This window comes from Halichoerus grypus, chromosome 3 (assembly GCF_964656455.1).
Source record: "Halichoerus grypus chromosome 3, mHalGry1.hap1.1, whole genome shotgun sequence".
NCBI classification, from domain to species: domain Eukaryota; kingdom Metazoa; phylum Chordata; class Mammalia; order Carnivora; family Phocidae; genus Halichoerus; species Halichoerus grypus.
This window is the reverse complement of record NC_135714.1, coordinates 104,274,450-104,287,229: the sequence shown is the minus strand read 5'-3', so window position 1 is coordinate 104,287,229 and position 12,780 is coordinate 104,274,450. Positions and strand designations below refer to the sequence as shown.

Here is a 12,780-nt window from a genome sequence, read left to right as displayed (position 1 = left end):
CTGTATATCCTACGAGTTCTGATATGTAATGCTTTCAATATCCTTGTTTTCTAAATATTCTGCAGTTTCATTTTATATTTCCTCTTTGAGCCAAAAGTTAGAGGACTTTTTTCCCCAATGAAAGAAATTCCTAGTATACTGATTTTGTTATTTAGAGATTTACTGTATCACAATCAGAAAATACTGTCTACATCACTTCTAACTTTAATTTAAATTCAAGTTAGTTAACATATACTGTATTATTAGTTTCAGGGTAGAGTTTAGTGATTCCTCAGTTGCATATAACACCCAGTGCTCATTACATCAAGTGCCTGCCTTAATGCCCATCACGCAGTTTCCCCATCCCCCACCCACCTCCCCTCCAGCCACCCTCAGTTTGTTTCCTACAGTTAAGAGTCTCTTACGGTTTGCCTGTTTTTATCTTATTTTTCCTTCTCTTCCTCTATGCTCTCTGTTTTGTTCCTTAAATTCCACATGAGTGAAATCATATGGTATTCGTCTTTCTCTGATTTATTTCGCTTAGCATAATACACTCTAGTTCCATCCACGTTGTTGCAAATGGCAAGATTTCATTCTTTTTGATAGCTGAGTAATCTTCCCATACACACACACACACACACACACACACACACACACACACACACACACACCTTTATCCATTCATCAGTTGATAGACATCTGGGCTCTTTCCACATTTTGGCTATTGTTGACATTGCTGCTATAAACTTTGGGGTGCAGGTGCCCCTTCAAATCACTATTTTTGTGTCCTTTGGATAAATACCTAGTAGCACAATGCTGGGTCATAGGGTAGCTCTATTTTTCATTTTTTGAGGAACCTCCATCCTGTTTTCCAGAGTGGCTGCACCAGTTTGCATTCCTACCAACAGTGTAAGAGGGTTCCACTTTCTCCCTATCCTCACCAACATCCGTTGTTTCCAGAGTATTATGTTTGAGCCATTCTGACCAGGGTGAGGTGGTATATCTCATTGTTACTATCCTCACTCCTCATTGTGGTTTTGATTTGTATTTCCCTGATGATGAGTGGTGTTGAGCACTTTTTCATGTGTCTGTTAGCCTTTTGTAGGTCTTCTTTGGAGAAATGTCTGTGCATGTCTTCTGCCCATTTCTTGACTGGAGTTTTTGGTTTTTGGGTGTTGAATTTGGTAAGTTCTTTATAGATTTTGGATAGTAGCCCTTGATCTGATATGTCATTTGCAAATACCTTCTCCCATTCCATAGGTTGCCTTTTAGTTTTGTTGATTGTCTCCTTTGCTGTGCAGAAGCTTTTTATCTTGATGAAATCCTAATAGTTCATTTTTGCTTTTTTTTCCCTCACCTCTGGAGGCTGTCTAGTAGAAAGTTGCTGAGGCTGAGGTCAAAGAGGTTGCTGCCGGTGTTCTCCTCCAGGATTTTGATGGATTCCTGTTTCACATTTAGGGCTTTCATCTATTTTGAATTTATTTTTGTGTATGGTGTAAGAAATGGTCCAGTTTCATTCTTCTGCATGTTTTCCCAACACCATTTGTGAAGAGACTGTCTTTTTTCCTTTGGATATTCTTTCCTGCTTTGTTAAAGATTAGCTAGCTGACTATAGGGTTGAGGGTCCACTTCTGGGTTCTCACATTGCTTCTAACTTTTAGAATTTGAGATTTTCTCTGTGGCCTAACATAGGATCAGTTTTTTTCAATATTCTATAGGTTCTTCAAAAGTAGATGTATTTTATATATTTACGCTGCAGAGTTTTGTGTAAGTTAATCAAATCTACCTTTTTTGTTATTTATTTATTTATTTATTTATTTATTTTTTAAAGATTTTATTTATTTATTTGAGAGAGAGAATGAGATAGAGAGAGAGCATGAGAGGGGGGAGGGTCAGAGGGAGAAGCAGACTCCCTGCTGAGCAGGGAGCCCGATGCAGGACTCGATCCTGGGACTCCAGGATCATGACCTGAGCCGAAGGCAGTCGCTTAACCAACTGAGCCACCCAGGCGCCCCCTTTTTGTTATTTAAAACCACTATATCCTTGCGTATTGTTTTGTCTACTTGATCATGAACTGAAAGGTCAATTACTGTCTCAACCAGTAGTGGATTTCTATTTTTCCTCCTCTTCTGTAACTTCTGCTTTATGAATGTTGATACTATATTATTTGTTGCATAGATATCCCTAACTGTTCTTTCTTCCTTGTGAATTATACATAATAATAATGAAGAGTCTTCTGCCTTATGTAATGCTATGGAGCTGAACTACACCTTGTCTAATATTTAGATCACATCTGCTCTCTTCATTTGTAATCACCTGGTAAGCATTTAGGTATAATAAATTAGTTAAGCTCATTTTATACTAATTTTAGCTTTGTTATGCTCGTATTTTATCTGCTTTCAGTAAAAGACTTTTTCATGTCTTATCAAAGACTTGTTTTGTTTGTATGTGTATAATTTGTCCATTATTAACAGCTGATTCAAGGCAAGAATAGTATAATTCACATTAGTTGAAGTAATCAATAGTATGCCTGAGGTCATACCAAGGAACATTTGTATGTGGTCTTAATTTAAACCCATCTTTCACAAAGAAAGCAGTTTTAGCATTTAAATTTTTAACATTATTCATTACCTCATTATAAATGTATAGTCACACTAAAAGAACAGTTTTAGTTTCACCTGATAATCAATGGCAGGGATATTATAAAGAAACGTCTAAAATGCATAGCATATTATGGTTACTGACAAGGACTTTGGAAATAAAATGTCCAGATAAGAATCCCAGCTGTGTTACTTACTATTTGGGTGACTTTAAGCAAGATATTAAACCTAGCTTGAATCAGTTCATCTGTAAAAGAGCAACAATACCACCTAATCTATAGGGTTATTATAAGAATGCAGTATAACATAGTACATATTTTAACACATGTCAAAAATACAGGTTCTTAGCTTTAGATCCAGAAATTCAGATTCAGTAAGAGAAAATGTATTTTTAAAACAAATACATTATATGATTCTAGTGTTAATTAAAATCACGAAATGATACTTAGAAAAATATAGGTTCTGGAGACTGATTTTGAATACTGGCTCCATTCAACTTAATTAACTCCAGTAAGTTATAGAACTTCTCCAGGTCTGTCTGCTCATCAGAAACAAAATGTGTGTTTTTTTAAAATTAGTACAATGCCTACAAAGTAGTCACACTCAGTGATAACTATAATTGTTCAGAATTCAAAAAACTGCACCTAAAAAAGAATAATTTTAAAAGTTCTATTAAAATGCATTTTTGCTTAGTATTTTTAAGGGTTTTGTTTTTATTATAGTATAGATGGAGCTAGATTTACTGTGAAGCTTAACCTTCTGGGCCCCTTACACTTGCACAGGACCCTTCTAAATACAGCTGACCCTTAAACAACACAGGTTTAAACTGCACAGGCCCATTTATATGCAGATTTTTTCCTAAACAGTATTGTAAATGTATTTTCTCTTCCTTAAGATTTTTTTTTTTAGTTTTTATTTAAATTCCAGTTAGTCAACACAGTGCAGTATTAGTTTTAGGTGTACAATTTAGTGATCCAACACTTATATACAACACCCATTGCTTACCACAAGTGCCCTGCTTAAATACGTGATTTTAAAAGAAATTAGTAATGCTAACCTTTCAGTGATCTTTCCACTTAGGCCATCCACAATCTCCAAAGAAATGTCCCCCTGTGCCCAATTCAGACTCAGAGATTTATATTCCAAGTTTGTTTGAAGTGGATATGCAGAAGGTACTAAACTAACATGAGGTCTGTTGACCAAGTAAAACATTGGAAGTTTTGAAGTGAGTGCATCATCAACACGTTGCTTTACAGCAATTTCTAAACCTCTAGTATCACTGCAATTCCCATCACCTAGAAAGTAAAAACAAAACACTCAGAAGTTCAATATCAAAAGACTAGACAAAAAAAAAAAAAAAAAGGAAACAGTCTAAAGTCTTTTTATCTTTTTCTTGCAACCTTTCCTTTCCTACTTCTCAGCAGCTACTTCTATATTTTTTTTTACCAGAACCAGGACAAGGTAACAATGGTCATAATTTCCATTTAAAAAGGAATCTACAGAAAATAACAAATTGACATTCCAGTGAATAAAAGTGAAGAGCCAGAACTGACCCAGAAAAAAATATAGTACTTTTTACAGGGTTCTGCCAGAGAGAATTAGCTTATCCTGTCTTGATTTTTCAGATTACAGCATGAAACCAGCAAATAATACAGGAGATAAATGTGGCTGAGAGATGGCTGGTGAGATTAAGTTATTTTTCCACATCTAAGGGCCAGAAATTATAACTATTCCAGTACCACAATGTTCCAGTTTCACAACACAAAATAATTTAAATAATGACCATTTCCGGTTACAATGTGGGCTAATACCAAAACCTTTGAGTTTTCAGTTAAAATAATTGTTGAAAGAATGCTCAAAAAGACGTAACATCATTAGTATAGTATAAAATAGTGGGCTCATCAAACTTAAAACAGAAGTGAGACAAGTCATTCCTATTTAAAAATTAGTAATTCAAAAGTAGATCTCTTTTCTCCTTAAAGGATCAGAAGTTCTCACAAAGAGAAATTTTACATACCACTAGACATTACATCACAAAGTTTTGTTTCCATACATTGGAACTGTTGAGATGGCTATTGGTCTTACACTCATTATGACTATTTGGAAACTAGAAAACGATGTAAAAAGAACACGAATTGCTGTTGACACCCTTTTTCTAAGCACTTCTTTGTGTGTGTGTGTTTTTTTTTAATCCCAGTATAATTAACATACAGTGTTAGTTTCAGGTATATAATATACAGATTCAACAATTCTATATATTACTTGGCACTCATCAAGGTGTGTACTCTTAATCCCCATCATGTATTTCACCCAGCCCCCCACCTACAACCCTTCCTCTGTCTGTTCTCTGTAGTTAAGAGTCTATTTTCCAGTTTATCTTTTTTTTTCCTTGCTTGTTTCTGAAATTCCTTATGAGTGAAATCATATGGTATTTGTCTTTCTCTGACTTATTTCACTTAGCATTATACCCTCTAAATCCATCCATGCTGTTGCAAATGGCAAGATTTCATTCATTTTCATGGCTGAGTAATAATCCATTGTATGTATATACCACATCTTTTTTATTCATCAATAGACAGTAAGTATTCCATTGAACATTCCAAATTAAGAAGTAATGACAAATGAAGACTAGTTAAAAATATGCTTGGGCACAAAAAAAAAAAAAAAAAAAAAGATATGCTGGGACACAAACATTTGGGAAGAAATAAGGTCTGTGGAATAGTCACTGTATCTATAATGAACAGAAGACATGGATTCAAAAGAAAATGTTAACATATTATTACTCACTGTGCTATAGACTAAATGCGTCCCCATAAAATATGTTAAAATCTAATTCCCAATATAATAGTAGGCCTTTGTGAGGCACCCTTGTAAAAGAGGCTCTCATCCCTGCTACAGTATCAGGACACAGTGAGAAAACAGGCATCTATGAATCAGGAAATGGGCCCTCACCAGACACTGAATCTGCCAACACCTTGATCCTGGAATTTCCAGACTCCAGAACTCTGAGAAACACGTTTGTTGTTTAAGACACCCAGTCTGTGGAATTTCTGTTGTAGTAGCCCAAACAGACTAAGACATACTGTAATGAGATAATGCCACTGTTTGTGCCTAAAATACCAAGACACATGTGGAAAAAAAAAACAACCCTGAAAGTCAAATTCCATTTAAGATTCCTTACATACCAAATTTTTTCACCTAAATGTTTTAAAAGGTCGTATAAAACATTATATCAAAAACTAATGATGTAATGTATGGTGATTAACATAACATAATAAAATAAAATTTAAAAAAAAGGTGGTATAAAAGCAATAATGTAATAGAAAAAAGTATATTAATATTAGAAATTTTACTTTTCCTCTATATATGTATGCTTTAACTATCAACTAAATCTGAAGTATGGTTTTGGTTATATCTTGAGGCTAAAAATTCTTCCTGGAAAAATATAGCTCTAAAATTACATCATATTATAGGGAAAGTTTGATTTATCTCAGGTCATCTAAAATAACATGAAACTCAAAGGTGAAGTCAAAAATTAAATCTATAATAACAAAAGCAGGGCGCCTGGGTGGCTCAGTCGTTAAGTGTCTGCCTTCGGCTCAGGTCATGATCCCAGGGTCCTGGGATCAAACCCGCATCAGGCTCCCTGCTTGGCAGGAAGCCTGCTTCTCCCTCTCCCATTCCCCCCTGCTTGTGTTCCCTCTCTCACTGTGTCTCTCTCTGTCAAATAAATAAACAAAACCTTTAAAAAAAAAAAAAATAACAAAAGCAAAAAAACACATCAACAACAATACAATAATAGTGGGGGACTTTAACACCCCCCTCACTGAAATGGACAGATCATCTAAGCAAAAGATCAACAAGGAAATAAAGACTTTAAATGACACACTGGACCAAATGGACTTCACAGATATATTCAGAACATTCCATCCCAAAGCAACAGAATACACATTCTTCTCTAATGCCCATGGAACATTCTCCAGAATAGATCACATCCTAGGTCACAAATCAGGTCTCAACCAGTACCAAAAGACTGGGATCATTCCCTGCCTATTTTCAGACCACAATGCTTTGAAACTAGAACTCAATCAGAAGAGGAAAGTCAGAAAGAACTCAAATACATGGAGGCTAAAGAGCATCCTCCTAAAGAATGAATGGGTCAGCCAGGAAATTAAAGATTAAAAAAATTCATGGAAACAAATGAAAATGAAAACACAACTGTTCAAAATCTTTGGGATGCAGCAAAGGCAGTCCTAAGAGGAAAGTATATAGCAATACAAGCCTTTCTCAAGAAACAAGAAAGGTCTCAAATACACAACCTAACCCTACACCTAAAGGAGCCAGAGAAAGAATAGCAAATAAAGCCTAAACCCAGCAAGAGAAGAGAAATAATAAAGATCAGAGCAGAAATCAATGAAATAGAAACCAAAAGAACAGTAGAACAGATCAACGAAACTAGGAGCTGGTTCTTTGAAAGAATTAACAAAATTGATAAATCCCTGGCCAGACTTATCACAAAGAAAAGAGAAATGACCCAAATCAACAAAATCATGAATGAAAGAGGAGAGATCACAACCAACACCAAAGAAATACAAACAATTATAAGAACATATTATGAGCAACCATATGCCAGGAAATTAGATAATCTGGAAGAAATGGATGCATTCCTAGAGATGTATCAACTACCAAAACTGAACCAGGAAGAAATAAAAAACCTGAACAGACCTATAACCACTAAGGAAATTGAAGCAGTCACCAAAAATCTCCCAATAAGCAAAAGCCCAGGGCCAGATGTCTTCCCAGGGGAATTCTACCAAACATTTAGAGAAGAATTAATACCTATTCTTCTGAAACTGTTCCAAAAAATAGAAATGGAAGGAAAACCTCCAAACTCGTTTTATGAGGCCACCATTACCTTGATCCCCAAACCAGACAAAGACCCCATCAAAAAGGAGAATTACAGACCAATATCCTTGATGAACATGGATGCAAAAATTCTCACCAAAATACTAGTCAATAGGATACAACAGTACATTAAAAGGATTATTCACCACGACCAAGTGGGATTTACCCCTGGGCTGCAAGGTTGGTTCAACATCCACCAATCAATCAACGTGATACAATACCTTAATAAAAGAAAGAACAAGAACCATATGATCCTCTCAATAGATGCAGAGAAAGCATTTGACAAAGTACAACATCCTTTCTTGATCAAAACTGTTCAGAGTATAGGGATAGAGGGTACATACCTCAATATCATAAAAGCCATCTATGACAAACCTACAGCGAATATCATTCTCAATGGGGAAAAACTGAGAGCTTTCCCCTAAGGTCAGGAACGTGGCAGGGATGTCCACTATCACCACTGCTATTCAGCATAGTATTAGAAGTCCTAGCCACAGCAATCAGACAACAAAAAGAAATCAAAGGCATCTGAATTGGCAAAGAAGAAGTCAAACTCTCACTCTTTGCAGGTGATATGATACTTTATGTGGAAAACCCAAAAGACTCCACCCCAAAACTGCTAGAACTCATACAGGAATTCAGTAAAGTGGCAGGATACAAAATCAATGCACAGAAATCAGTTGCATTCCTATACACCACCAACAAGACAGAAGAAGAGAAATGAAGGAGTCAATCCCTTTTACAACTGCACCCAAAACCATAAGATACCTAGGAATAAATCTAACCAAAGAGGCAAAGAATCTGTACTCCAAAAACTATAAAATACTCATGAAAGAAACTGAGGAAGACACAAAGAAATGGAAAAACGTTCCATGCTCATGGATTGGAAGAACAAATATTGTGAAGATGTCAGTGCTACCTAGAGCAATCTACACATCCAATGCAATCCCCATCAAAATACCATCAACTTTTTTCAAAGAAATGGAACAAATAATCCTAAAATTTGTATGGAATGAGAAAAGACCCCAAATAGCCAGAAGAATGTTGAAAAAGAAAAGCAAAGCTGGCAGCATCACAATTCCTGACCTCAAGCTCTATTACAAAGCTGTCATCATCAAGACAGTATGGTACTGGCACAAAAACAGACACATAGATCAATGGAACAGAATAGAGAGCCCAGAAATGGACCCTCAACTCTATGGTCAACTCATCTTCGACAAAGCAGGAAAGAATGTCCAATGGATAAAAGACAGTCTCTTCAACAAATGGTATTGGGAAAATTGGACAACCACATGCAGAAGAATGAAACTGGACCATTTCCTTACACCACACACAAAAATAAACTCAAATGGTTGAAAAACCTAAATGTGAGACAGGAATCCATCAAAATCCTAGAGAAGAACACAGGCAGCAACCTCTTCAACCTCAGCTGCAGCAACTTCTTCCTAGAAACATCACCAAAGGCAAGGGAAGCAAGGGCAAAAATGAACTATTGGGACTTCATCAAGATAAAAAGCTTTTGCACAGCAAAAGAAACAGTCAACAAAACCAAAGACAACCGACAGAATGGGAGAAGATATTTGCAAATGACATATCAGATAAAGGGCTAGTATCCAAAATCTATAAAGAACTTACCAAACTCAACACCCAAAGAACAAATATTCCAATCAAGAAATGGGCAGGAGACATGAACAGACATTTTTCCAAAGAAGACATCCAAATGGTCAACAGACACATGAAAAAGTGCTCAACATCACCCGGCATCAGGGAAATCCAAATCAAAACCTCAGTGACATACCACGTCACACCAGTCAGAATGGCTAAAATTAACAAGTCAGGAAACGACAGATGTTGGCGGGGATGCGGAGAAAGGGGAACCCTCCTACACTGTTGGTAGGAATGCAAGCTGGTGCAGCCATTCTGGAAAACAGTATGGAGGTTCCTCAAAAAGTTGAAAATAGAGCTACCATATAACCCAGCAATTGCATTACTGGGTATTTACCCCAAAGATACAAATGTAGGGATCTGAAGGGATACGTGCACCCCGATGTTTATAGCAGCAATGTCCACAACAGCCAAACTGTGGAAAGAGCCAAGATGTCCATTGACAGATGAATGGATAAAGATGATGTGGTATATATATATATATATATACAATGGAATATTATGCAGCCATCAAAAGGAATGAGATCTTGCCATTTGCAACGACGTGAATGGAACTGGAGGGTGTTATGCTGAGTGAAATAAGTCAATTAGAGAAAGACATGTATCATATGACCTCACTTATATGAGGAATTCTTAATCTCAGGAAACAAACTGAGGGTCGCTGGAGTGGTGGGGGGTTGGAGGGATGGGGTGGCTGGGTGATAGACACTGGGGAGGGTATGTGCTATGGTGAGCACTGTGAATTATGCCGGACTGTTGAATCGCAGATCTGTACCTCTGAAACAAATAATACAATATATATTAAGAAAAAAAAAAGAAGATAGCAGAAGGGGAAGAATGAAGGGGGGAAATCGGAGGGACAAACCATGAGAGACAATGGACTCTGAAAAACAAACTGAGGGTTCTAGAGGGGAGGGGGTGGGGGGATGGGTTAGCCTGGTGAAAGGTATTAAAGAGGGCACGTTCTGCATGGAGCACTGGGTATTATACGCAAACAATGAATCATGGAACACTACATCAAAAACTAATGATGTAATGTATGGTGATTAACATAACAATAAAAAATTATTAAAAAAATTAAATCTAATCAAGGACCATAGCTGACCTGACTGGACAGCTTTTTATACAGAAAAGATTCTCAGGAGCTTAATCTATCATAAGTGTAATGTAAGTCAGCAGAAATGGTTGCTGAAACAGCTATTTAAAACTGAGGCTGCATGAAGAATATAAAGTATATAAATCAAAAAATCAAACATTAAAGAACTATGCACTGGTCCTACCACATCTCGAACATCGTAATTAGTCTGAGGCATTACATTTTACCCACACCGCCCATATATCACAGAACATCCAGAGAAAACAAATCATGTTCTTGTGAAACACAAATGTGTGGCCAGGAGAATACATAAAGGCAAGAAGCATCTTGCCTTTGTATTCATAATGCTCACTCTGTATTTTATTACATGAATGGTATCCCTGAGAATAATGCAACAGTGTACAACACCTAACATATAGTAGGGGGCTCAATAATCACCTGATGAAAAAAGAATGTGAAAGATTAGATTATCAGAGAGCAGTAATTATCAATCCTGGATGCACATTAGAATCTTGAGGGTTTGGGATATTAATACCAATGCCATTCTCACATTATTTTTCAAAGCTTCCTGGGTGAGCATAAAATGCAACAAGCATAAAGAATAAAATTTTTCAAGTGTTCCAGGCAGTATTAGTTTTAAGTAGAAAAATAAAAGCACTTTCAAAAACAAACCATGCTGACTCAAATCATTTATTCATGAAATATTTACTGACCCCCTAGCACAAACTGGACCAAGATGAGTGTGGCAAAGCATCTGCTTTCAAGAGTGTCAAGTTTAACAGACACAGCAGTGAGATTCTAGTACTCACTATGCTCAGACAAAGCTATCAGAGCTCAATTTAATACAAAAAGCAGCAGCATGAGAAGTTATAAAACTGGTTTTGAGTCCAGGCTCTGCCAATAGGCAAACTGAATGATTTGGGGCAAGTATTTTATTAACATTGTGAACCTATTACTGATCTAAAAAAAAAAAGGGGGGGGGAATGAATAACAGAATCTCTAACGTTATCAAATGTTTCTTTCACTAGGAGGGAGTCAGCAATTGGCATTCTTTATAATCCAAATGTACAATTCAAATTAGTTTATTAACAGAACTAGACAGAAATACCTCTGGACAAACACTTAGAAATATTTAGACAGATGATCTTACCATAATAGAATACCAACCTTGTAAATATACCTTAAAAAGCTTGAAAATGTAAATCCAGCTGTTTTTAAGTACTTAAGCAAAGTGAATTTTCTTCCCAATATGGATTTTAAGATTTTATTTATTTGAGAGAGAGAAAGAGAGCACACGTGCATGAGCAGGGGGCAGGCCAGAGGGAGAGGGAGAGAATCTCAAGCAGATTCTGCACTGAGCACAGAGCCCCATACCGGGGCTCGATACTACAACCCTGAGATAATGACCTGAGCCAAAATCACGAGTCCGACACTTAAGTGACTGAGCCACCCAGGCACCCCTACTCTGGATTATTTTCTATTCAAATAATAGTAAATGTCTTTTTAATGCAAGCCTAAGACTTTTGTCCTACAAAAGAAGGAAGACTACTACCACAAAGTGATAAAATGAACATCTAAGAACACCCACAGCATAAAATTGGCTTCTGTAAACTTTCTGAAAAGTTAAGTAAGTCTTAAAATGTAATACTCTCCCCACTGGTAACTGATCTAGTAAATAAGGTTTTTAAGAATTAAAATAAAGAACTGTAAAAGATTTCATAAAACTTACATGAGAACAGGATGAGGTCATTATCCTCAAATAATTAGATTTAACTTATAGTGTCAGTACAGAATTAAAGGGAAGCAAATTTCAATTCTAAATAAGGAGGAATTGTTTTAAAAACTGGGGCTATTCAATTAATAGGATAGATTGGTTTTAAATCCTACACTCCACATTACTGGATGCTTTTAAACTAGGGTTAGATGATACTCTATCAGGAATGGCATAAAAAGAGTTTATGTACTAAGTGAGAAGCTGTACTAGACTACTAATAAAGTTCAGTGAATTCTGAAGATTCTTTTGGCTCTCTAAATTTCTCTCTTTTAGTGTACAGAAACTTTAAATGAGTATTTCTCAAAGAGCCATTCACATCATCTGTATCAGAATCACTTAGTGGTGCTTTTAAAATGTATATTCCTCTGTCTCAAAACTCCTACCCCTTCCCCCAGACACAGAATAGAGATCTTAAGAGGTCCAAAAATCTGCATTTTTACCAACAACTTGAACACATTAAAATCATTTAGGTTATACCAGACAGAACGCCAATTAGCTTTAGATATGTCCCACAAAGATGCCAAGAAGGAGAACAGAAACAATTTTACTAAGTCTTATATGGTGTTTTTTATTGTTACCTGGTATTCCCCATTGCTAGGTACAAGATGACACTCAAAATGACAAGAGATTTAATTTTTAAGCTCCTGTCCCAAACCACTAGCTAAATACTAAATGATTTTATAAGAACCTATACTCATCCTTTTAAGAAACTAAATATAGTATGGAGTTATGTCATATAAATGACAAATTTTATATTTTAT

General features: G+C 36.1%; 1 protein-coding gene across 2 annotated transcripts in view; it reads right to left on the bottom strand.

Moving 5' to 3' along the window:
- ADAD1 (adenosine deaminase domain containing 1) overlaps nt 1–12,780 on the bottom strand; it is a 53,617-nt gene that overhangs the window by 15,493 nt on the left and 25,344 nt on the right. For both annotated transcript variants that reach the window (XM_036069406.2, XM_078068203.1), the window contains exon 9: nt 3,637–3,874. In XM_036069406.2, the coding sequence (XP_035925299.2) occupies nt 3,637–3,874 (238 nt within the window). The remainder of the gene's footprint in view (nt 1–3,636; nt 3,875–12,780) is intronic.